Source organism: Eucyclogobius newberryi, unplaced genomic scaffold (assembly GCF_026437365.1).
Source record: "Eucyclogobius newberryi isolate DKJ021-1_F unplaced genomic scaffold, fEucNew1.0.hap1 SCAF_13, whole genome shotgun sequence".
Classification (NCBI taxonomy): domain Eukaryota; kingdom Metazoa; phylum Chordata; class Actinopteri; order Gobiiformes; family Gobiidae; genus Eucyclogobius; species Eucyclogobius newberryi.
The window spans coordinates 5,103,748-5,127,140 of record NW_027315757.1 but is presented as its reverse complement, the minus strand read 5'-3'; the positions used below and the strand labels follow the sequence as shown (position 1 = coordinate 5,127,140).

At 44.4% G+C, this 23,393-nt stretch overlaps 1 protein-coding gene across 1 annotated transcript in view; it reads left to right on the top strand.

The window, feature by feature from the left end:
* Nucleotides 1–16,236: 16,236 nt before the first annotated feature.
* The window catches only part of LOC140357837 (ATP synthase F(0) complex subunit C3, mitochondrial-like), an 8,792-nt gene continuing 1,635 nt past the window's right edge, over nt 16,237–23,393 (top strand). The window contains exons 1-4 of the mRNA XM_072442356.1: nt 16,237–16,344; nt 18,123–18,169; nt 18,974–19,051; nt 20,742–20,920. Of these exons, the coding sequence (XP_072298457.1) occupies nt 18,131–18,169; nt 18,974–19,051; nt 20,742–20,920 (296 nt within the window). The 5' untranslated portion in view covers nt 16,237–16,344; nt 18,123–18,130. The remainder of the gene's footprint in view (nt 16,345–18,122; nt 18,170–18,973; nt 19,052–20,741; nt 20,921–23,393) is intronic.

Genomic DNA, 23,393 nt, shown 5'->3' with positions numbered 1-23,393 from the left:
TCATGGAACTGGAATCTGTTTCTGTGTAATCAAGAACGAACCTGTGTCCTTTTAGTTAGTTTTGCAGGTTTAAGCCTGGTGGCGTTGTTGGTTATTTTCTCTTCTTAATTCTATTTCATGTAAAGTGTACCACCCCAAACATGCCACACTCGCACCAATCCACACGCATTCAATCCCCAGAGCCCCTCTCTCAGAGCCACCGGGCACAGGGATGTCTACTACAGAGACACCGGGCTATGCCCCTCTGGTTCTCTACAGTCTCTACTTCGACCCTTTTCTTGCACCTGAGTCTGTCCTGCTATGGAAAAATAATAATAAGAATCTGGCCGTCTGCCTGGTTTCAATTTCGATTCAATTCTAATTCAATTCAATTCATTTTTGTGACGCCCAAAGTCACAGCCTGACATCTACATGTCTGGACACCCTCACACCAGAGCAATCAGCTGCTTTGTTCTTCAGAGCCGGTAAACTTCCTGCCTTCCCAATCGAATAAAAGGAACCACGGGTGTCCAGGACGAGCCTGTTCTCTAAGGTGTCGGCAGTCAAAATGTAAATGTAAACCCTGTATTCTCTGGTTGTCCTTTTGCCTGTGCCATTTGCATCTATGTCCTCTAAGACCTGCTTGTGAATTGTAAATGTGGAATGGTCACGTGACCATCAGTGATTTAAGGAAGGACACAGAGGTGGGACGGGAGGACTTGGGAGATACACATTTTGGGAAGCAGACAAGAGACAGACGCGTGGACTCGGTCTTCCATGAGAATGGCCGAGTCCACACGAGTTTCTTTCTGATTCAGCCACAAGATTAAGATAAGATAAGATAAGATATTCCTTTATTGTCCCACATGGGGAAATTTCATTGGTGCAACGCAGGTAGATACAGAGGTAGATACAGAAGAACAGATCACTTATAGGAAGTCTGAAAAACACTTTCAGTAGAAGATCTCCTATAAATAAATAAAAACTCCCATAGACAAATATATAAATAAATACATAAATACCATTGAATGTGATCACAACAGTAATTGCACATGAATATGTGTCACGACAGCACATAGATTGCACATGAATTTCACAGTAATTGCACATGAATTCCAACAGCAATTGCACATATGACAGAATTGCACATCAGTATTAGGTTAGGTCAGTATTGCGAGTGTTCAGTACTAACAGTTTTTGTTAGTATTAAACAGTTTACTTTTGAAACGAGACAACTTGCTTCTTTGTCTTATCGAGAGATTTTTTCCACTACAGTCCCCTATTCGATCTCCTTCGACTCTTCATTCATCCCTACCTTCATCACTCATCTCCACTCCGGAGCAAAGTGACTCCACCGCGAAGTTTTAACGACTGCTCATTTAAACCTCATCCAAAACCTCATCCAAACCTACCACAAAGTAGACCATATGACAAATGGATTGTGTTTATGAATTTTTAAAAATCAAGTTTGTAGAGGGGGCTAGAGAAGCATTTTTCAAGATAATCACTACATGTGCATGTCATTGCTTTCAGCATGGATGTTAACATTTTTCATAAAAAAATTGAAAAGATAAGATAAGATATTCCTTTATTGTCCCACATGGGGAAATTTCATTGGTGCAACGCAGGTAGATACAGAGGTAGATACAGAAGAACAGATCACTTATAGGAAGTCTAAAAAACACTTTCAGTAGAAGATCTCCTATAAATAAATAAAAACTCCCATAGACAAATAAATATATACATAAATACCATTGCATGTGATCACGACAGTAATTGCACATATTCACGACAGCACATAGATTGCACAGTAATTGCACATGAATTCCAACAGCAATTGCACATATGACAGAATTGCACATGGTTAGGTCAGTATTGCGAGTGTTCAGTACTAACAGTGTTTTTTTTTAAGTCTGACAGCAGCAGGAAGGAAAGACCTACGAAACCTTTCCTTCACACAGCGAGGGTGGATCAGTCTGTCACTGAAGCTGCTCTCCAGAGCGGACAGAGTGTCCTGCAGGGGGTGACACTCATGGTCCAGCATAGATGTGAATCTAGCCAGGACCCTCCTGTCCCCCACCTCCTGCACCGAGTCCAGAGCACAGCCCAGGACGGAGCTGGACTTCTTGATGACTCTGTCCAGCCTCTTCCTCTGCCTCTCTGTGATGCTGCTGCTCCAACAGGCCAAACCGTACAGGAGGGCTGATGCCACCACAGAGTCGTAGAAGGTGTCACTCCAAAAGACCTGAGTCTCCTCAGGAGGTAGAGCCGACTCTGGCTCTTCCTGTACAGTGCGTCTGTGTTATGAGTCCAGTCCAGTTTGTGGTTCAGATGAACACCCAGGTACTTGTATGAGTCCACTCTCTCAATGTCCCGTCCCTGGATGTTCACTGGTAAGGGGGCAGTGGGGTGGCGTCTGCGGAAATCCACCACCATCTCCTTGGTCTTCCCCGCGTTGATGAGGAGGTGGTTCCGCTGACACCAGTCCACAAAGTCCTGCGCCAGTCCTCTGTACTCCGCGTCATCGTCGTCCGTGATGAGTCCGATGATGGCAGAGTCATCAGAGAACTTCTGCAGGACACAGCTGTCCGTGTCATGTCTGAAGTCTGCAGTGTAAAGGGTGAAGAGAAAGGGCGCGAGGACAGTGCCCTGGGGCGCCCCCACACTGCAGGTCCGAGTGTCAGACACACAGTTCCGGGCTCTCACAAACTGGGGTCGGTCTGTGAGGTAGTCCAGGATCCACTCTGCCAGGTCATACTCCACACCAGCCGTCTCCAGCTTGTCCCTCAGGAGCAGCGGCTGAATGGTGTTGAAGGCGCTGGAAAGATCGAAGAACAGAATCCTCACAGAGCTGCCAGGCTTTTCCAGGTGAGAGAGAGAGCGGTGCAGCAGGGAGATGACGCCGTCCTCCACTCCACTACTATGCTATCTCAACGTAAGCTTCTGGGTTGAAAATGTAATAATTTGATATTTTAATGAGTTGAGACTAGATTACTCCTATGGTCTTTTATATGGAAGTTTTGTGAAGCCCTCATGTTCTATTCCTGGCCCCTGTGCAACAGTAAAATGAATATGATTGGAGCTTAAATTGTCCGGATGTGTTGGTGTTGATTAAGGGGAGTGTGTTGAAAGTGTTTGAGAACATAGTTGTGTCTAAATGTGAAAATTATTATTGCTTTAGCATAAGAATTGAAAAAGAAGTTAGAAGGACTACAAAATGGTATTGCGTAATTCCTAACAATATACTGGGGTGTTGAAACTATGGCCCAGGGTCCACATGTGGCCTAAGTATCAGCATTTGTTTGGCCTCTTGTTGAATTTGCCCAAACTATATATCTTTTTAAGGCACATTTTAAAATAATGTCCCATTTTAATCTAAAAATCTTTTTTTGTGTGTGTGTGTGTGTGTGGAATAGACTTACAATAAACTAGTATACTATTTAATACTAGTATAATCTTATCATTTCATTGGTTATTATTTGCAAAATGTTTTTTATGTGTATAAAAGGCAGATTAAAAAAAACTGTTGGTCATAATAGCACCATAGCATCAGCCTGAAACGGCTTCCACAGACATGGCCTCTGCAGAGGAGAGGCTTCTAGCTGTGAGCTGCTAGTTAGATCACTTCATACAGAGCACAATAAAAAGCAATATTCTGTAGGTAAACTTCAAATTATCTACAAATAGAAACAAATATTTTTAGAGTCAAATATGCTGTGCAACAAATGTTTAAGATATAACATGAAAGCATAACTTAAAACTTTTAACTAATTCCTATTTCAGTTTTCTCTCAAATGTTGAAGCTGGATTTGTTCAAATGTTGTGCTGTGAACTTATTATATTCCCTCAATTTGAAATCTCTAATGGGCTCCAAATTGTCTAACTAAAGCATGAAGGAACACTGAGCTATCTTGTTACTCAATTGTACTCTAGGACCTAGAGTAGAGTAATTCACCTATTCCAAGGGCCAGATTTGTTAGAAGGCCGTGATCTATGGGTCGGACATGCACAGCACGTCACCACATCATTTTGGGTTCTGTTTCAAAAGAATAAAATAATTGCTGCTATATTACATTTTTGTGGAAAAATGCTTTACATTAAGGAGCCTGGGGCTGATGCCGTCAGGTCCTGCTGCCTTCCTCACTTTAATCCTCTTCAGCTCACTCCTCACCTGTGCTGCTGTGACAGTCAGTGGTTGGCAGGGGGACCGTGTGCTGGGGGGATGGGTGAGTCCAGGCGAAGTGGGGAGCTGATGGTCCGGGGCAGATAAGCGAAGAGGAACAGATGCAGGGCACTGTCCAGCTGTGGAAGAGGGAGCATGCAGCTGTGCAGGGGGAGGGGCGGGTGACCAATCAAACCTCAAGAAGTGAGCATTTAAATCATTCACCCACTGTAGATCCCCCTCTGTCTGGGCAGGGGGGATTTTGAAGCCCGAGATGGTTTTCAGGCTCCTCCACACTCCCTGAATGTTCTTTTGCTGCAGCTGCTCCTCCATCCTCCTCTTGTAGCCGGCCTCAGCCTGCCTGATCTTCCTCCTCAGCTCCTTCTGCACAGTCCTCAGCTCCTCCTTGTTCCTTGACCTGAAGGCTCTCTTCTTCTCCTTCAGCAGAGCCTTCAGTTCACGATTATTCCATGGCTTGTTGTTTGGAAAACACTGCACCGTCCGGGAGGGAACAATGTTCTCAAAACAGAAGTTGATGTAGTCCGTGATGCACTCTGTGATGGTGTCGATGTCCTCCCCATGTGGGTCATAAAGCTCAGTCCAGACAGTGGTGCTGAAGCAGTCCCTCAGAGCCTCCTCGCTCTCAGCAGACCACATCCTCACCTCACGGGACACCACAGGCTGCCTGCGCACGATGGGTTCATACACAGGCCTCAGCTGTACAAGGTTGTGGTCCGAGCTGCCTAGGGGAGGGAGGGGGGCTACAAGTGCAGGAGAGCAGTGCTTCACAAGCATTTTCAGCATTGGCAGAGGGGGCCACATAGACTGCGATCAAAATCACATGTGAGAACTCCCGGGGCAGATAATATGGCCTCATGCCAATAGCCAATAGTTCAATATCCCTGTTACATAGCTGCTCCTTCACTGTGCAGTGTTCGGGTTTGGACCAGCTCGTGTTCACATACAACGTCAGACCTCCACCTCTTTTCTTCCCGCATTCTCTCGTTCTGTCCGCCAGCAGCAGATGAAAATTGTCCAAACCTACAATAGAGTCTGGCATTTCTGCTGTTAACCAGGTCTCTGTGAAAATCAAGACGCTACTGTCCCTATAAATCCTCTGGGACCGCATGAGGCTCGCTATTTCCGTCATTTTATTTTGAAGAGACCTCACGTCACCCATGACTACGACGGGAACCGACTTCCTGTTTTCTCCTCTCTTCTCTCCGAGTTTACATCCAGCCCGTCTGCTTCGTTGCGTTTTTCTTAGGATGTCCGCCGGGATAACGTGACGATCTCCGGGTAAGACGACTGTTCTCCGCAGTTTCATTAGTTCCTCCTTTGTGTAAACGCGGTACGGCGCCGGCCGGGGGACTCCGAGCCAAGGCACATCGCGACGACACAACGAAAACACTCAATCCAGCCGAATAAAGTCAAAACAAGTTAATTTAAAGCGATTCCAGTGCGTGTCCCGATCGTTCGTGAAGTTCCTCTTTCTGGTGGGCTCGCTCGGAGCTAGCTCACATCACAACAACACGACGAAAAACGCTCAAATCCAGCCGAAAAAAGTCAAAAACAGTTGAATTAAAAACGATTCTAGCGTGTGTCCCTATCGTACAGTAAAATAGAAAAAAATATACTAACTATATTTACAAAATATAGAAGATAAAGCACAATAAGTGTGAGAAAAAAGAGAGAGCGTTTACACCGGCCGGGCTGCTAGCTGTACCAGCGCCTTGTGACTATTGTGAAATTGTGATTTTGTTTAAAATTCACTATGACCACACCTGAAGACTTATCAGCTTCAAACTAATAACATGTTATTGCTCATGGGTTTGTGTCTTGTGGCCAAATTTGTGTGTTTTTTGATGAAAACTGTAGGAGCAGATGCCAAGGTACGATGAAGTGCACTTTTGTTAGTGCCGACATCCAGTATGAATGAGGGCGGGGTCATAATATAATTTTTTACATGTCCTCACATTAATTACTTTTTGGAATCAGTGCTATATCTTTACGGCAACTTTTTTAGGCATTGGGCTCCCATTGGCCCAATGTTAATCGATTTTTGAGCTGGCGCTACAGAGCTGTCTTTCAATATTTTTTCCCAGGGTCTTCACGATGATACGAATCACAAGCATATTCATCCTTGTTTACTACATCCATCCATCCATCCATTTTCTGCCGCTTTATCCGGGGCCGGGTCGCGGGGGCAGCAGTCTGAGCAGGGACTCCCAGACTTCCTTCTCCCCAGACACTTCCTCCAACTCCTCCGGGGTGATCCCGAGACGTTCCCAGGCCAGCCGAGAGACATAGTCTCTCCAGCGTGTCCTGGGTCTTCCCCGGGGCCTCTTCCCGGTGGGACATGCCTGAAACACCTCCCGAGGGAGGTGCCCAGGAGGCATCCGGAGGAGATGCCCGAGCCACCTCAGCTGGCTCCTCTCGACGTGGAGGAGCAGCGGCTCTACTCCGAGCTCCCCCTGTGTGGCCGAGCTCCTCACATTATCTCTAAGGGAGCGCCCAGCCACCACCCGGCGGAGGAAACTCATTTCGACCGCTTGTATCCGCGATCTTGTTCTTTCGGTCACTACCCAAAGCTCATGACCATAGGTGAGGGTAGGAACGTAGACCGACCGGTAAATAGAGAGCTTTGCCTTTGGGCTCAGCTCCCTCTTTACCACAACGGTCCGATGCAGCGACTGCATCGCTGCAGCCGCTGCATCGATCCGCCTGTCAATCTCACGCTCCATCCTTCCCTCACTCGTGAACAAGACCCCGAGATACTTGAACTCCTCCACTTGGGGCAAGGACTTCCCACCCACCTGAAGAGGGCAAGCCACCTTTTTCCAGTCGAGAACCATGGCCTCGAATTTGGAGGTGCTGATTCTCATCCCAGCCACTTCACACTCGGCTGCAAACCATCCCAGCGCATGCTGCAGGTCCGGGTTTGATGGAGCCATCAGGACAACATCGTCTGCTAACAGCAGAGATGGAATCCTGTGTCCTCAAAGACACAGACTTCCTAATTTATCTATTATCCCAGGAAGGAGACAACTCATTTAAAGGGAGATTTCTAATCTCATCAGAATTAAGAGATAAAAACAAACCAAGACACACATTTTACTTTATTTGATACATTTGTACATCAGCATGTGTAGCTTACTCAAGACAAGCACTGTAATGGATACAGGCCTGTTTAAGCCCGCAACAACAACTTTGGACAAGTTTCAACATTATAACAGTTTAACAGAGAGTAATGCACAAATAGTTTCATTTGACAGATTTTACCTTTAGTCAGTTTGCACCTTTCTTACAACAGAGAAACATCTCTCAGTGTCAGCATTACTATGGGGCAAAGTAAGGCCAATGACGGCAAGATCTACCAAGACTCCAAACTGTTGGGCTCCATTTGGTAGAGTAACATCAGCCATAGCAAACTTTAACTTCGCGATTTGAATTCTGGGACGGAAACACACCCAGCATTCATAGCGCGATCACAGCATGGCGGCGCCCATGTGAGTTGTTCCCCACGCTCGCCTTCGCAATAAAAAAAATAACAATAACGGCATAGAAAAGGTCGATTTTTGATTTTTTGATTCTAATTATCGTCAAATTGGGAGATCAAGTCACCCGATCAGGTTGATCGTGAGACAGGACCCAAATTGGGAGACTCCCGACTCAATCGGGAGAGTTGGGAAGTCTGAGGACAGAGGGGACAGTAGGCACAGCATTGATGTGTTTGTTAAGCGTCAAAATTGACTTTGTGAATAGGAGGGTAATTTGTTTAATTAGTAGCGCAGCGCAGTGGACCGCGGGTGCGCCACGAGAACCTCAGTTCAAAAGACTAACCACTAGCGCGTTGATTTATGTCTAAACATCTCATGTTACAATGTGGGCACATGTGGTTTATTGACAGGTGCAGCCCGTATATGGACAAGTTCTGTTTTCTTCGTAAATATTGTGTGCAGCTTTTATTCAGGGGTGCTGTATAGCCCAAAAAGTACGCCAAGTTTCTTACCAGGACGATTCTTGTCCTTTGGCTCGGGCCTAATTACATCTACAAAAGAAACAATTCTGTTGTCCGTGTGTAGTGCTCATCCCAATGGACTAAAGGCTCTACTCTTCATGAATCCATATGATGAAGAATGTAAATGATTCCCACTCAAAGTTACTGACAAAATAATAGTTATTGCCATGGATTTATCTACAATAATTATAAAATGGGCAGAGGGGTTAAAGATTGTCAACTGACATGTGTTTTATATAGTGTTCATAAGTCCAACAGCAGAGGTGAAAACACTGCTCTTGTAGTGAGAGGGTCTGGTCTGAAGGGATAGTAACATCCTGCCAGAGGGAGCGGCTATAGTCTGCCCAGGGTCCTGGTGAGAGGACCACCGCTCAGCAGTGCGCCCATGCACTGCAGTCTGTCTGTGCCCGGCAGAGACTACACAGTGATGGAGGAAATAAGGAGCTGATGGTTTCTCCCACTTGAGGTCTTGATAGTGGTGCAGAGGAAGCAGAAGAAAGTCAATGTGACCTTCCTGAAGTCCAAAATGATCTGTAATAATTGCATTCAGCTCCACTGCACCAGAACACCAGCCTCTGCTGCTCATCAGGAGTGCACAACAACAGAGCTTGAGCAGAAATTGAACAAAGATGAGTACTCTAACCACTTAGCTACCTCAAATGTCTGGCAAAAATATAATAATCTATAGTAATGTAGACCAGCAGGTAATGAAACCCCACACAAAAGGTTACATAGTACACCTTTACTGTAAGGTCAAATAAATTATAATGTTTCTGTTTCTTTTTATTTGATTACAGGGTAAATTGTGATTGACATCCAATCAGATTTTTATTGTGAGATTCTTACAAACGATCAAATTCAAATGTACTACACTTTTCTATTTCCTGAAAAAAATTATCTCTCCAGGTTGAAGATACCCTACAGTGGACTGACATTTTTCAGATACACAGTGCCCTCTAGTGTCTGTGCCCTCCTCCGCCTGCAAATCTCACACTGCTTTTATAAAGCTTTATGAATATGAATGAGAGTGAAGTGATCTGAGTCCAGCCAGGATTCACACTATAAATCCTCAGACAGTCTCTTCATGGCGCCGGGTGAATTTTTTTATTTCCTGATTTGTGCTGTTCTTTTGCTGAGGCTGCATGCACACTGCAGACATGACAGGAAGCTTTAGGGCAGGGGTGGGCAAACTACAGCGCCTTTCAATCCGGCCCGCCAAGCTTGTCCAAGTAACATTAAAACATTTTAAAAATTAAAAATATGTATTTATTTTTTCCTTTTTTGCCCTCAGGCATCTGTCTGCACTTGTATCCTTAATAAATATGACGTGTAATTAATTAAATAATAGATTCAATAGCCTAGCCTACATTTGACAGAAAAGTGATATTTTATTTGATATTTAATTTTTTGGATATTTTTTTTCCACACCAATGATCGCGGGCCGGCCCTCCGCTACTTGCCTGGATTCGAATATGGCCCTCGGAGGAAAATAATTGCCCACCCCTGCTTTAGGGGCATGCAGGTCAAAGGTACTTTTTAATAAGAGTGAAAGAAAAAGTGGATGTACAGTTATTTATGACCAAAAAAAAACACACTTATAGGATAAACTGAATTGGCCTATGTCCCAGTTGGCCTCTCATGCAAGTAACACTTTAGGCCACTAGTTGCCTCTAGAGGCGTAAGCCATGCAAACTCTTGATTAAAGGCACACCGCATCCAACGAGAAAGCTTGTGGCTTGTGCCGTGCTCCTGCTCCTACGTCCAAACACATACACACACATTTCCCCGCAGTTCCACACATTTAAGAACCGATCACATGAGAGATATAATAGGAAAATATATTATATTATATGTGTGTGTGTGTGTGTGTGTATCCGAGTATAAAACAACACACACACACACACACACACACACTATTGAACAACCATGGGCTTATTGAGTGCCGACTACAACACGCATGCACAGGGTCCAGGTTTGTGTCCCATAACTACAATGGTGGCTGCTTGACGCTATGGATGCTTGACAACGGGGTCTGCTGGTGCAGGAATCCCTTCACATCCACTTAACAACCACTATCAGTTAAAAACATTTCAACAGCTTACCTACTACTGTCCGGGCCGGTTTGAGCCGCTCCAAGCAGACCACCAAGTACAGCACTGATCATTTGCGCCAATATGCTGTGACCTTCTCCACAAAACTCCCACCGCTGCCATCGCCACTCCTTGACCGCCACCTTAACTTTTAACATCCACAAAAGCAGGTTACATCCATTTCACACTTCAGACTTTGGTTGTATCAACATCCTACCATTTAACGCCAAATGTGGCACGCCACCTGGGAGTTGGCCCAGGACTAGCTAAATGTAAGGCACGTAGGTTTGTTGCTGAGAGGCAAGGACATGACTCTAAAAGACAGCACAAGTACATATCCATCCATCCATTTTCTTCTGCTTATCCAGGGCTGGGTCACGGGGGCAGTAGTCTAAGCAGGAACTCCCAGACTTCCCTCTCCCCAGACACTTGTTCCAACTCCTACGGGGGGATCCCGAGGCTTTCTCAGGCCAGCCAAGAGACATGGTCCCTCCAGCGTGTCCTGGGTCTTCCCCGGGGCCTCTTCCCGGTGGGACATGCCCAAAACACCTCCCCAGGGAGGCGCCCAGGAGGCATCCGGAAAACAGATACCCGAGCCACCTCAGCTGGCTCCTCTCCCGTGTGACTGAACTCCTCACCCCATCACTAAGGGAGCCCCCAGCCACCCGGCGGAGGAAACTAATTTTGACTGCTTGAATCCGTGATCTTGTCCTTTCGGTCGAGATTGCTAATGACCATAAGTGAGGGTGGGAACATAGATTGACCAGTAAATTGAGAGCTTTATCTTTCGACTCAGCTTCTTCTTTACCACACCACAGCAACCGCATCACTGCAGACACTGCACCGATCCGCCTGTCAATCTCCCGTTCCATCCTTTCCTCACTCATGAACAAGACCCTGAGATACTTGAACTTCTCCACCTTTTTCTGGTTGAGAACCATGGCCTTGGAATTGGAAGTGCTGATTCTCATCCCAGGCACTGGGATGGGTGGCAGTGGCTGGGATGAGAATCAGCAATTCCAATTCCAAGGCCATGGTGCAGGTCCGGGTTTGATGGAGCCATCAGGACAGATCCTGTGGTTCCAAATCGGACACCTTTTGACCCCTGACTGCACCCAGAAATTCTGTCCATAAAAACAATGAACAGAACCGTCGACAAAGGGCCCGTACTCCCAGAGCACCCCCCACAGGACACCCCGAGGGACACGGTCGAAGGCCTTTTCAGAAGCACAAACCACAAGTGGACTGGTTGAGTGAACTCCCATGAACCCTCGAGCACCCGATGGAGAGTATACAGCTGGTCCAGTGTTCCACAACCAGGACAATAGCCACACTGCTCCCCCCAAATCCGGGCTTCGACTATCGGTTGGATTCTCCTCTCTAGTACCCTGGAATAGACCTTATCGGGGAGGCTGAGGAGTGTTATTCCTCTGTAGTTGGAATACACCCTCCCACCCTTCTTGAACAGAGAGACCACCGGCCCGGTCTGCCAGTTCAGAGGCACGGTCCCCGACCGCCACGCGATATTGCAGAGAGCTGCAACATCCAGAGACTCAGGGCAGATCTCATCCACTCCCAGAGCCTTGCCACCGAGGAGTTTTCCAACAACCTCAGTGACTTCAGCTTGGGTGATGGACGAGTCAGCCTCCAAGTCCTCAGTCTCTGCTTCCTTTTCGGAAGACGTGAAAGAGGGATTAAGGAGGTCCTCAAAGTGTTCCTTCCACCGTCCGACGATATCCCCAGTCGAGGTCAGCAGGTCTCAACCCGCACCATAAACGGTGTTGTTGAAGCACTGCTTCCCCCTCCTGGGGCGCCTGACAGTTTGCCAGAATTTCTTTGGGGCCCACTGATTGTCCTCCTCCATGGCCTCCCCAAACTCTTCCTAGCACTGGGTTTTTGCCTCTGCAACAGCACAAGCTGCGGCACCTACCGATACCTTTCTGATAGGCCTCCTTCTTCAGCCTGACGGCGTCCCTTACTTCCAGTGTCCACCACTGGGTTCGGGGTTTGCCGAAACGACAGGCACCTGAGACTTTGCGACCACAGCTTCGAGCAGCTGCATTAACAATGGAGGTCGAGAACATGGTCCACTGGGATTCAATGTCCCCAGTCTCCCCCGGGATCTGGGAGAAGCTCTCCCGGAGGTGTGAGTCGAAGACCATGCTGACAGAGGGCTCTGCAAGTTTTCTATCCAGCTTCCTGCTCCACCAGCAGATCCAATTCACCACCAGGTGGTGATCGTTGACAGCTCTGCCCCTCTCTTCCGGAGGTCATGACATGACAAGAAAGTCGATCATTGATCTCCGGCCTGTCTTGGTGCCACGTGCACTGATTGACCCTTGTGCTTCAACATGGTGTTTGTTATGGACCATCCGTGGCAAGCACAGAAGTCCAATAACTGAACACTGCTTGGGTTCCGATCACCCCTCTCCAGGTGTATCTGTCGTTGCCCAGTAGAGGTCCCCCAGTAGAACAATGTCCCTGGTCGGTGCACTGTCCAGTACCCCTCCCAGGGACTCCAAGAAAGCCGGGTACTCTGCACTGCTGTTCAGCCCGTAGGCCGACGCAACAGTGAGAGACCTGTCCCCAACCCGAAGGTGTAGGGGCGTGACCCTCTCGTTCACTGGGGTGAACTCCAACACGTGGCGGCTGAGCTGTGGGGCTATTAGCAAGCGCCCAGATTCAGCTTCTGTGTCTGGAGATCTGGTTGTCGAGGCCCCTGCCGTCGACTGCCGCACAGATCTCTCTGCACCAGCCCCTTACGGATCCTACTGCAGGTGGTGGGTCCATGGGATAACGACCCCACATCACTCGTTCGGGCTGTGGCTAGCCAGGCCCCGTGGGGAAAGGCCCAGCCACCAGGGACTCGCCGTCGAGCACCAACCCCAGGCCTGGCTTCAGGATGGGACCCCGGTAACACCAATCCGGGCGACGTTCATGTCACAAACAGTTCATGTCATTCACAAATTTGAGAAAACTAAATGGCAAGGCACACTATAGCTCCATGGCTCGGATCTATAAAAAACAATGCGGTCATTACTAAATGTATAGCTGGATGACTGTTATAAGACCTACGTACCCATGCACCTGTAGTTGTATCTGGACAAGTGCGACTGAGGCTTGGACAGACGTCAGACATTAACACGCCCGATAGCTGGCAAAACACACACACAGCACACAGCGAGTACGTTGCAGCAAACAGTGTGGGCCCATGGCAGCAAGCACTAAATTAAACAGTTACAATCGGCGCTACAAATATCACTAAGGCTTTCACAAAACGTCTGAATTTTGAATACTACCTGAGAGTGGCATGAACGGTGTAAACACAGGGAAACCGGATGTCAGAGCAGAAGGTAAGAGGGCAAAGGTAAGAAATGAAGCAGTTTTTACTTTGACTTCACCGCCAACCAATAGCAAGACTGATCAAATCGTGGTAGAGCCCGCCTGCAGACTATATTGCCACTTTAAATGTGGCATGACAGAGGGATCTAGTCCTGTTTTGATCAAATTAGCACCAATCAGAATAAATTAAGACCAGCAACACCACTGGAGATTAATCCAGAAAAATCATCCCGAAAAAGCATCCCGTTAGGCCCCCCACAACGAGCCATTACACTCCTGCCCGAGCCGCCCGGTACCAGCTACACAGAGGACTCCGGTACCGTCAGCCGGACCAAACTGAAAACGAGGTGCTATGGAGGGTGGCGACATGCAGCGTGTGGCGCCTTGCCTTGCAACAGCACTAAAATACATATAATTGCTCATTTCAAGTACTAATAATCATGTGATTTGCTAGACATTGTGAGATACATTTATCTGGCCATTACAAGACTTGAGAATAAAGAAATAGTATATTCTGGAATATATTGCATGTGGAATAGAAAAATGGGCATGCACTAGAGTTCATTTCCCTCCAGATGTTCCATATATATATATATATATATATATATATATATATATATATATATATATATATATATATATAATTTAACTTTGATTTCAAGCCAACCAGCTTAAGATTTGAACATCTTTTTTTAGTTTATACTGTACGTTTTGAATAGTTCTTTCCGGATCGTAACTTAAGTGTTTAGTTAGAGTACTCAAATTACAGCACTTTTTACAGACTTTTTCAAATCATTAACGCATCGGTTTTGGTAAGGTCGTCATCTCTTTGCCGGTCTCATCTCCTCGCTGTTTGAAGTAACAGTCTCTTACTTTATGACTGATAAATGATTTGAACATTTGTGCTTTTTGCACTGCTCCTTCTGATATGATTTAGTAGTTTAATTTGTGTAGAAAGTAAAAGTCAGTCTTACCTTAAGCAGACACTTGTATCAATGAGTTCCTGTTTGTCCTGTAGTTTCTCTGCTTTAGCTTTGTAGATTAATAAAACCTCTCCTCTGAGCCACTGCTACACTGACAACCACAATTAATTCATCGTTTGATTGATGGCACATTTCAACATGAAACTTCTGCTATTGAATAGAAAGCTCTGTACCACAGACATTCTATGACTTTCAAAAGTTTAGACATGAAAAGAACAGCGTGCCTAATTTGAGGGGTTGCCTGCGGCCTAACCTATTGCTTTTACCTGCTGAGCTGAACACATGCTATGGCAAACACTGCATTTTACTGTTAATCACATCTGTAGTGAACGTATTTATTGAAATAGGGTTTTAGTATACTCTGTAAATTACCAAATTCCCCCTTTTTAAGACTCAAAAACATCCGGGGCTTGAGCCCCCTAAGCCACCTGCCTGCGCCTGATACCAGCCTGATATTTCTTTGTATTTGCATATGCAGAATGCAGCTTTAATGAAGAGAAATTTTGAATATTTTTTGTAATTTGTCAAAATGTTAAATGCCACTGTCAATGTGCAGTCATATGTATTGACAGATTGTGCAGCTGCTCATGTAGAATTAATGCTGAACAGAAAATCTAAATTGACTGCAGTTTAACTAGACGTTTGCAGGCCTAAAAAACACTATATGCTCTTTGTTGAATTATCACATGCAAAACTGTGGCAGGTCTACAGTTTTATCTCTTGTGTCTTTGACAGCTCTTTGGTCTAGCCCATGGCAGTAGTTGGAGTCCGACTAATTTGCGGTGGACAGGGGTCTTTATGCAGCTAACAAGCTCAAATAGGTGCAACTAATTTAGATTAATAAGTGGAGAAGGAGAGGTGGACTTTTTAAAGGCAGACTAACAGGTCTTTGAGAGACAGAATTCTTGCTAATTTGCAGCTGTTCAAATACTTATTTGCAGCAATAACATACATACATTATTTAAAAATCATACAATGTGATTTCTGGATTTTTAAAAAGGATTCTGTCTCTCACAGTGGAAATGCACCTACGATGATAAAGTAATTGTCTAATGTCTTTCTCAGAAAAAAATATAAAAGATTCCAGCGAGTCCATCTGAACCAGGGGCTTTATTTGGGGATAATTTGCAGATGGCTGCATTATGTTCATCCACAGATATAGGGCTATCACACTATTCCTTATAATTTTCATCTATTTATGGGATATGTTGAGCCATCTCATTTAGAAAAACTTCATTGTCTTTTAAAGAAAACAATTAACAATAAAGATGGCTATAAAACTTAAACATTTCCAAAGATGTAGTTTTTTCATCTGAAATTTCTATATTATCAATTAATAAAGATCTAATGCTTTTTTCTTGACATCTTTTTTCCAGGCTACAAGAAAAAGCAGAGTTTTTCTATCCATCTTCTATCAATTTTGCCCTGGATCTGGTAAATGCTGCTCGGGCTTTATGAATCGAACCAATAAACGAAGATCATACTAAAATCTTTCTTCCTGCCACTTTCTGCCAATCCAACAAACGAACTTTCACTATGTCCCGCCTTCATGCACTTTCCAACCAATCATGTCTCCTGCTCCCCATCTTACTTCCGCACTTTTAGGCCCTACACAGGAAGAACGCCACTCTTTGACCAATCAGCACTGAGGACGTAGAAGTCGTCCTAATAAATGACAAGGTGACAGCTTGCGCCGGCCCACATTCACTGTCTGCCGCCTGTACGAGCGCTGCAAACCCGGGACCCTCCGAAACCCCTCACAAACCGGTAACCTCTGCACTCCTTTCCCCGGGACAAGTTTTGTATCGCCTTAAGCGACTATTCTACCCGTTCTCTGGTTGCGTTTCGGTCCGTGTTTGTCGGTTTAACGTGTCTTAAGTGGGCTGGCATTGCTCTAACTCGGCCGCTAGCATGCAGGTCGCTCGGGGCTCGCTGAAGTCTAGGCATTTCGTCCGTGTGCCAAGTTCCCCCCAATTCGTTATTCATACGCTTCGTACTTCGTTTTAGAGTTAACGCTATGTTCAGGGAGTCAAGGTTAAGAAGTTGCAATCGGATTTGGGTGAGTTCATAGTGTAGTGGTGGTGGTGATGGTGGTAGTAGAAAAGTAAGATACTCTTTGCTATCTTTTAAAGAGAACCGCTTATATGATCATGTTTAAATGGAGAAAATGTAAATAAAGTGGGGGGGAAACGAAGGAAAAAAATATGTAATTTTGACAGCTGAACGAATGACGTACCACGTTAAGTCCCGCCCTCGAACGGAATGCCCAGAATCTAGCGAGTCCCTGGATCGGCCTGCCATTCAATGACTTCCAATGAAAGAACGGAGCCTCGTGTGTGTGCTACATTAGCACATGTCACCATTGAAGTTTATATATAAGATGATTTTCCATTTGCACAGTGTATTATCCCAAATTTGAGAACCGTATACCCCCAGACAGCAGGGCATTTACGGGTCAATCGCGTCCCAAGCTCCGCCACCCTCCACGGGCATAGAAAATGTCTGACAGTGCGGCGGGTCTTGACTCTCGCGCTTTCCCGGTCTCTGCCCGTCGCACCTGCTCTGAGCTCTTTCCGGTAGTTTTGGCCCAAAACGTTCCCGCGGACGTCCTCTGTTCTGCCGCGGCCGCTTAGTGACCTTCAGCGCTGAGGTCTGACTAGCTTAGCAGCTTAGCTTAGCTCCTGTCCTCTTCCCACTCGGACAGCCCTGTTTTTAGACCGTTGTGAAGTGTTCATCCTGTCCAGATCAAAGGTGTAGTTAATTGTGATGAAGTTGCACGGAGCGTTCTGTGTAATGGGACGTGTCATGTTAGATTCACTTGTAGTGCATTGTGATTGCTATCAACAGGTTGTTTATCCTAGGCCAGTGTGCACAATTGGATTAGCTTGTGGGGTGGACTAGCTGCTCTAGCTGTATCATTTGGGCCTTCAAGACTTCAAAATGAATAAACCTTTGTATTTGATATTGTGATTGTATATATCTTCATTTGCTTCTAATGTATGGCATGAGTAGAAAATGGATTTCTAATGACTTAAAATGAAATGGTAAATGTTTTGATCTCAAGCCCTAACCAAGTACTTTGGAGGTGATTTCTTTCTATACCAATCTAACTTCTTGGAAAATCCGTTTTAATAAATGTATGCATTTCTACACTGGGTTTGTCAAAACGATTGAAAATGAGACACTCAATGCTCAAGAGTATCATTTTCTGATTGTTTTAATTTGTAGCAATACTTAAAATTCCAAATGTGACCTGACCTTTCCTAAACAGTTTTAGAATGATCTTGAGTGTTATCAGTACTAGTACAAGACCACATGGAAACATTAGCCTAAACTATATATTCATTAGAGGTATTTCAAATGGAAACTCTTGACAGATTTAGTCCCGTATGCTGCTGGTGAAGGTGTTTGACATAAAACCAAGAAATGGCAAATTGACTAGCTTCATTTATTGGTATTTATTTAACAAACAACATAATTTCTTTAATGAGCGTCGAGTCTTGATCCATCAATACTCCCATCCCTAACTTTTGCTTTCCCTGCAGGTCGAGCCATGTACACCTGCGCCAAGTTTCTCACTTCCCCCGCTGTGGTGAGTTCAGTGCTCTTCAATATGGTATTTGTGGCAAAATACTTGTTGAATTTGGTAGTGGGTTGGATCCTGTTATTCCTGTGTCCAAGGACTGCTCAGCTGTCTGTTCAAAACACCTGTGGTCTTCACATGTGCTGACCTTTCAGTCCTGCTCATGAAGGGCAAGAGGAACGGGAGAATGCTTGAGCACTGGTTCCAAACGACGTCTTCTGTTCAAAGGCTTACACATGTCCTTCAAATTACTTCTATGAAGCTTTCTAACATTGCTACAACATTTGAAGCAAGTCTATAATTAGTGTTTATCACAATTTATCATTTCTGTACTTGCAGCAGTTTGCCCTGGTTTTGCCCTCCCACCATTCCTATTGGTCAGCCTCTATTAGAGTGACCGGTAGATTTAATTTATTACAATGAAGCAGATTAATTTATATCGTGTATCCTGGAGTGGGAACCATCTGCCTGCTTAGACATTTTTATGAAATGCTTTAGATTTATTTTTGTAATGTCCCAAATCATAATAGCAGTTTCCTCGAAGGGCGACAATGAAAACGGATTAAACGATGTTCATTGGAAGGCAGTTTATGAACATCCGGATTCACAGGTTCTGGCTGGAACAGAACCTCTCCCTGAGGAAAATGGAAATATGCGAACATTAATAAACTAACTACAAGTGAAATAAAATATCAAATATTGTTGCTGGAAAAAGCAGAGAATATTGCTCAAGCTGCCATACTTCACCAAGCGTCGTTGCTCATGGGCACTTCTATGCCATATGGTTTAAATGTTTGTGTATTGTGCATTCAGCTGCGTGGAGGGTCCAGAGTCCTCGCCCGGCCAGTCTCGGTGTCCCTGTACAACATCCCCCAGCCCACAGAGCAGCAGGTGAGTGAGGCGCCCCAAGAGCTACATCATACAACATGCAAATTTAACTTAACAATTGTCTAAAACAATGACCCCAGTGCAGATTTGAGCCTTACACTTATTGTCTGCTCTCAAATGTCTCTAGAAATTACAATATGGCCTGCTTTGTTTATTCCAAAGTGAACGGAATAGCGTGACTTTAAAAAAAAAAGGGTTTATCTTGATGATCTGATTAATGAGTTAATCAAGTGAATTTCACAAATAGTTTGACTCATGTTTTCGATGACTTTGGAATGGAACTTCAGAACTAGGTTATGCAGGTGATATACATTTGGTATTTCAGCAGTGAGTGCCAAATCTTATCTTATCTTAAAATTGTCTGGTGAATTATGATTTTCTCCTGTAAAAGCTCCACTCCAAAATGTGAGTCTAATTTGTTCATGACATCTAAAGAAAATAAAGTTCAGAGTAGAAAATCTGAACTAATTGCCAACAAAAAAATGTTTAGCCAGATTTTCTTGATTTTCAGTCTGTCATTACTAGTTGGAAATTAGTCGCAGCTGTTTTATGTGTACACTGGCTGCAAGGATTATTCGAGTTAATCGAATAATTCGATTACAAAAATGCTTTTATTATTTTATTGCCTCAATGCTTCGTTTAATTTACATATTTCATTAAAAACACGTGAATCTGTGGCCGTGAATTATTTGGTTTTGCACAAGAACACTCGTCAAATGACCCTGAAGCCGCACCAGGCCGCTATCTATTTTATAGAATCTAAATACGTAGCACCACTGTCGGCACCATTTTTAAATTTAAATTTTTCATTGCTACAACTGTTGGCCAGCGGTCACATGACTCTGTTTAACCAATACAAATTTGGGAAACGAGCATTAATAAATTGCTCTGTATGATTTAGAACATAGACAGTTTTGTGGATTATAACTGAAGACTTTTTTTCTTACAAAAATAGTTGTGTAGTGTGGACCTCAGACTTTATAATCACCCTCTGAATACTGAGGGTCCACACTAAATGACTGGAATAAGGCGGGACGGGCCACACAAAGCTAAACTCGGGCAAGCCTTCCAAGATATTTGTGCACAAAATAGCGATTGTTTCTAAAATGTCTTGTGGATGTGGCCCAAATCTCTCATAAGTGGGAAGGCCATGGAGTTTTAATGTTTTGAGTCTTAAGGGTTGAGGTAATTGTGCATTTGAATTGTCCTTTATTGGCTAAGCTCTGTACAGTCAGAGCTGTAAAGTTAATTTGAGCAAAATGATAAAAGATCTAATAAAAAATGGGGCAAAAAAATGTTTCACTCGCTGCCATTCAGAATAATGTTGAGGGGTATTTTCCTGAATAAAATATAGAGGCCATACATGCATATCCAAAATTGTAACACTAATCCTTTAGTGTTTTCTATAAGCCTAATATCACTGTAGTTGTAGTTGCAGGTCGTGTTGGATGTGGCACATGTGGTTCTTAAGCGCATGATGCAGAGAACTGCTACATCTCAGCAATATCGCAACGGAAAATATAAGCCTTGGCTTCTGCCTACACCTGGTCAAATGAGAAATCTGTTTCTTATTTTTTTGTGTGTGCTTGAATGTTGTGCGCTTTTTGTTTTGACCAAACGACAACACAAATGCATTAAAGGTCTATCGACCGTTTACTGTGGTGACTTTGTCCAACTCTGTGTGCCCCGTCAGGCCCTGTTTCCCGTGAACCAGTCCTCGGTGACTCTTCGCTCGTTCCAGACCAGCGCTGTGTCCCGGGACATCGACACCGCAGCAAAGTTCATCGGTGCAGGCGCTGCCACAGTGGGAGTGGCAGGATCAGGGGCAGGTATCGGGACAGTGTTTGGCAGCCTCATCATCGGATATGCCAGGTACGTCTCAAGCAGGTTTCCTGGACAGTTCTCCAATCTTGTCTCTTGTGTTTATTGAATTTGCACAACTCTGCTACTTCTGTTCACTAAGTCTGAATTAACTATATTAATAGTAATATTGAATTATTTTTATTTTAATGTTTTATTTGTCAGCAGTATATATCCCAGGGCACTGGTTAAGCGTCAGCACAAAACATTTTCCCGTATGTTACGAAAGTACAGTGCTGCCCTATATTTTTTCCAAGCCAAAAATCTGTGAATCCAGCTTTCTCTTTTTTGAAATGGCATAGCGTAAACGCATACTCTGAAGACTTGCAACTACAGGAAGTGATGGTAAATGCACGTTTTTAGTTGGCTGCCAACCGCCATTAAAAGTAAAACGACAACAGTTTGGACAGGACAGTGTGGAGTTGGTTTAGGTCAGTTTCTGAGCACATTCTTTAAGATGAAGCTAACTGGATTCAAACGGATTCGGGGTAAAAGTTTTTAAAGTATCCAATGCCACACAATCACCTCGAGTATAAACCTCTTCCTGCAACTCAAACATGAGTGAAATAAAGTATCAGATAAATCCTGGATAGAATTCCTTTGTCAGTGAACAGCGTTAGTCCGGAGGAGGGACGGATGAGAGCAGCCTGTGACAGACGGGCTGAAAACATGACGAGCAGAGGGGAAACGCACACAGAGCAGTGGTGCAGCTCCACCAGGGATCTGGACTTTATAAATGATCAATGTTTACGATACGGACAAATTTGTATCTTGCCCAATATTTTATCGATATAGCTTAAAGGAATAACAGGATTTTCTTTTGCCGATTTTGAGAACTCAAATTGGCAAATGTGCACTCCCCCGTGCGGCGGCACGCAACAGCCTTGCGGCTACACGTGCGTTTATTAGCGTGACAGATCAGATCGCATCGCATCTCTGTAGATTTCCGTATCTTCTGAGCCAGCTCGAACTGTCTTTCTGTGTTTATTTTGTCCTGTAGACTGAGAACTATATTATTATAGATCCATGGGCTTAGACACCGGGAAACCTGCTGCTCTCCTAGGGACGAGCCAACGAGGCTGCAGCTGTGCAGTGGGTGCATCCTATGAGTGACATGTGAATGAACTACTCTGCAGTCCACGCCATGGGAAAGAGACTAAGATTTGGCATTATTCCTTTTAAGCAATGAAAAATCACCCAGCCCTACTGTGATGCAAGTCCAGTTGCTCAAACACTGAGAAACTGGAAGGTAGAAAACCACACACATCCTATGGACAGCGACGACCCCTCAAACCAAGTAATAAAATGCATTTTACATTTCAGGCCTGTTAAAAAAACAATGGAGTAGTAGGTACTGATGGCTGCTCAAAGTACAATTACTCCAGTAGACTAAAAAGGCTCATTTTCTAATAACTTGGTTTTGCATTACACCTGTCTAGTGGCACTTTCTGTCATCAAAAATGGCGGGACAATTTCAACACGACTGAAGACATTTTTCTGACATTTTAGATGATGATTTTAACAAAAGTTTTTTTTATATGGATTTTTAACTTATTTACAATATGGTTACTAGGTAAGTTATGGAATTACCCAGGTCACATCTGCTCATGTAGATGTAACGTTACAGGAATAATAGGATTTTTCGCCGATTTGAGAACTCCATCCTCCTGTTCTTTCTGAGAGGCTGAATGCCATCAAACCTTGTGCGGAAGCACTCGACAGCTCTGCTGCTACACGTGCGTTTGTTTATTAGTGCGACTGCATCTTTTGTCCCTGCAGATTTCTGTCTCTTCTGAGCTCGAATAGTCTCTCTCCTCAGCCATTTTTGTACTGTACACTGAAGGAACTCTCTAAACACGCACTGGCATATCAACCACGCATGCGCAGTCAGGGAAACGTGCTGCTATCCTGGGAATGAGCCAGAACGAGGTGGTGTGAGCTGTCTACACCACGAGGAAATGATTCAGATAGGTTGCCAAAAATCCTCTTAATATTCCCTTTATTTCAAACGTCACAAATGATCAAACTGGGGAAACGTTTTGGTAAAATCTTCAATATAACAATGTTCACTGTTTTAGTGAAATGTGTAGTTTAACCTGTCATGTTGATCTGAGTTTCAGAATGATGAGAAATTGGCACCATTGTCCTATTAACAATCTAAAACTAAATTTTGAATTGGAAAAGTCCTTGCATGCTATGCTATAACTGGAAGCTGAAACCTAGGAATAGTCTTAATTTAAAGACTGTAAAAGGGCTACATTTGATCAGTGCTTTGTGGCTCCTGGACAGTGTTGTGTAGTGTTCCATTTAAAATTGACTAATGCGTTACTTTACTGTGCTACTTTGTTATAAAGGTAATGCGTTAGAGTACCCTTGGGTTACCAATAATTAACATTATTGTATGACCTCACGTCCAGCTGCGGCAGCCCCACGCTGGGACGAAAACACAGCGAACAGAGCAATGTGGCCAGTGGAACTAATGAGC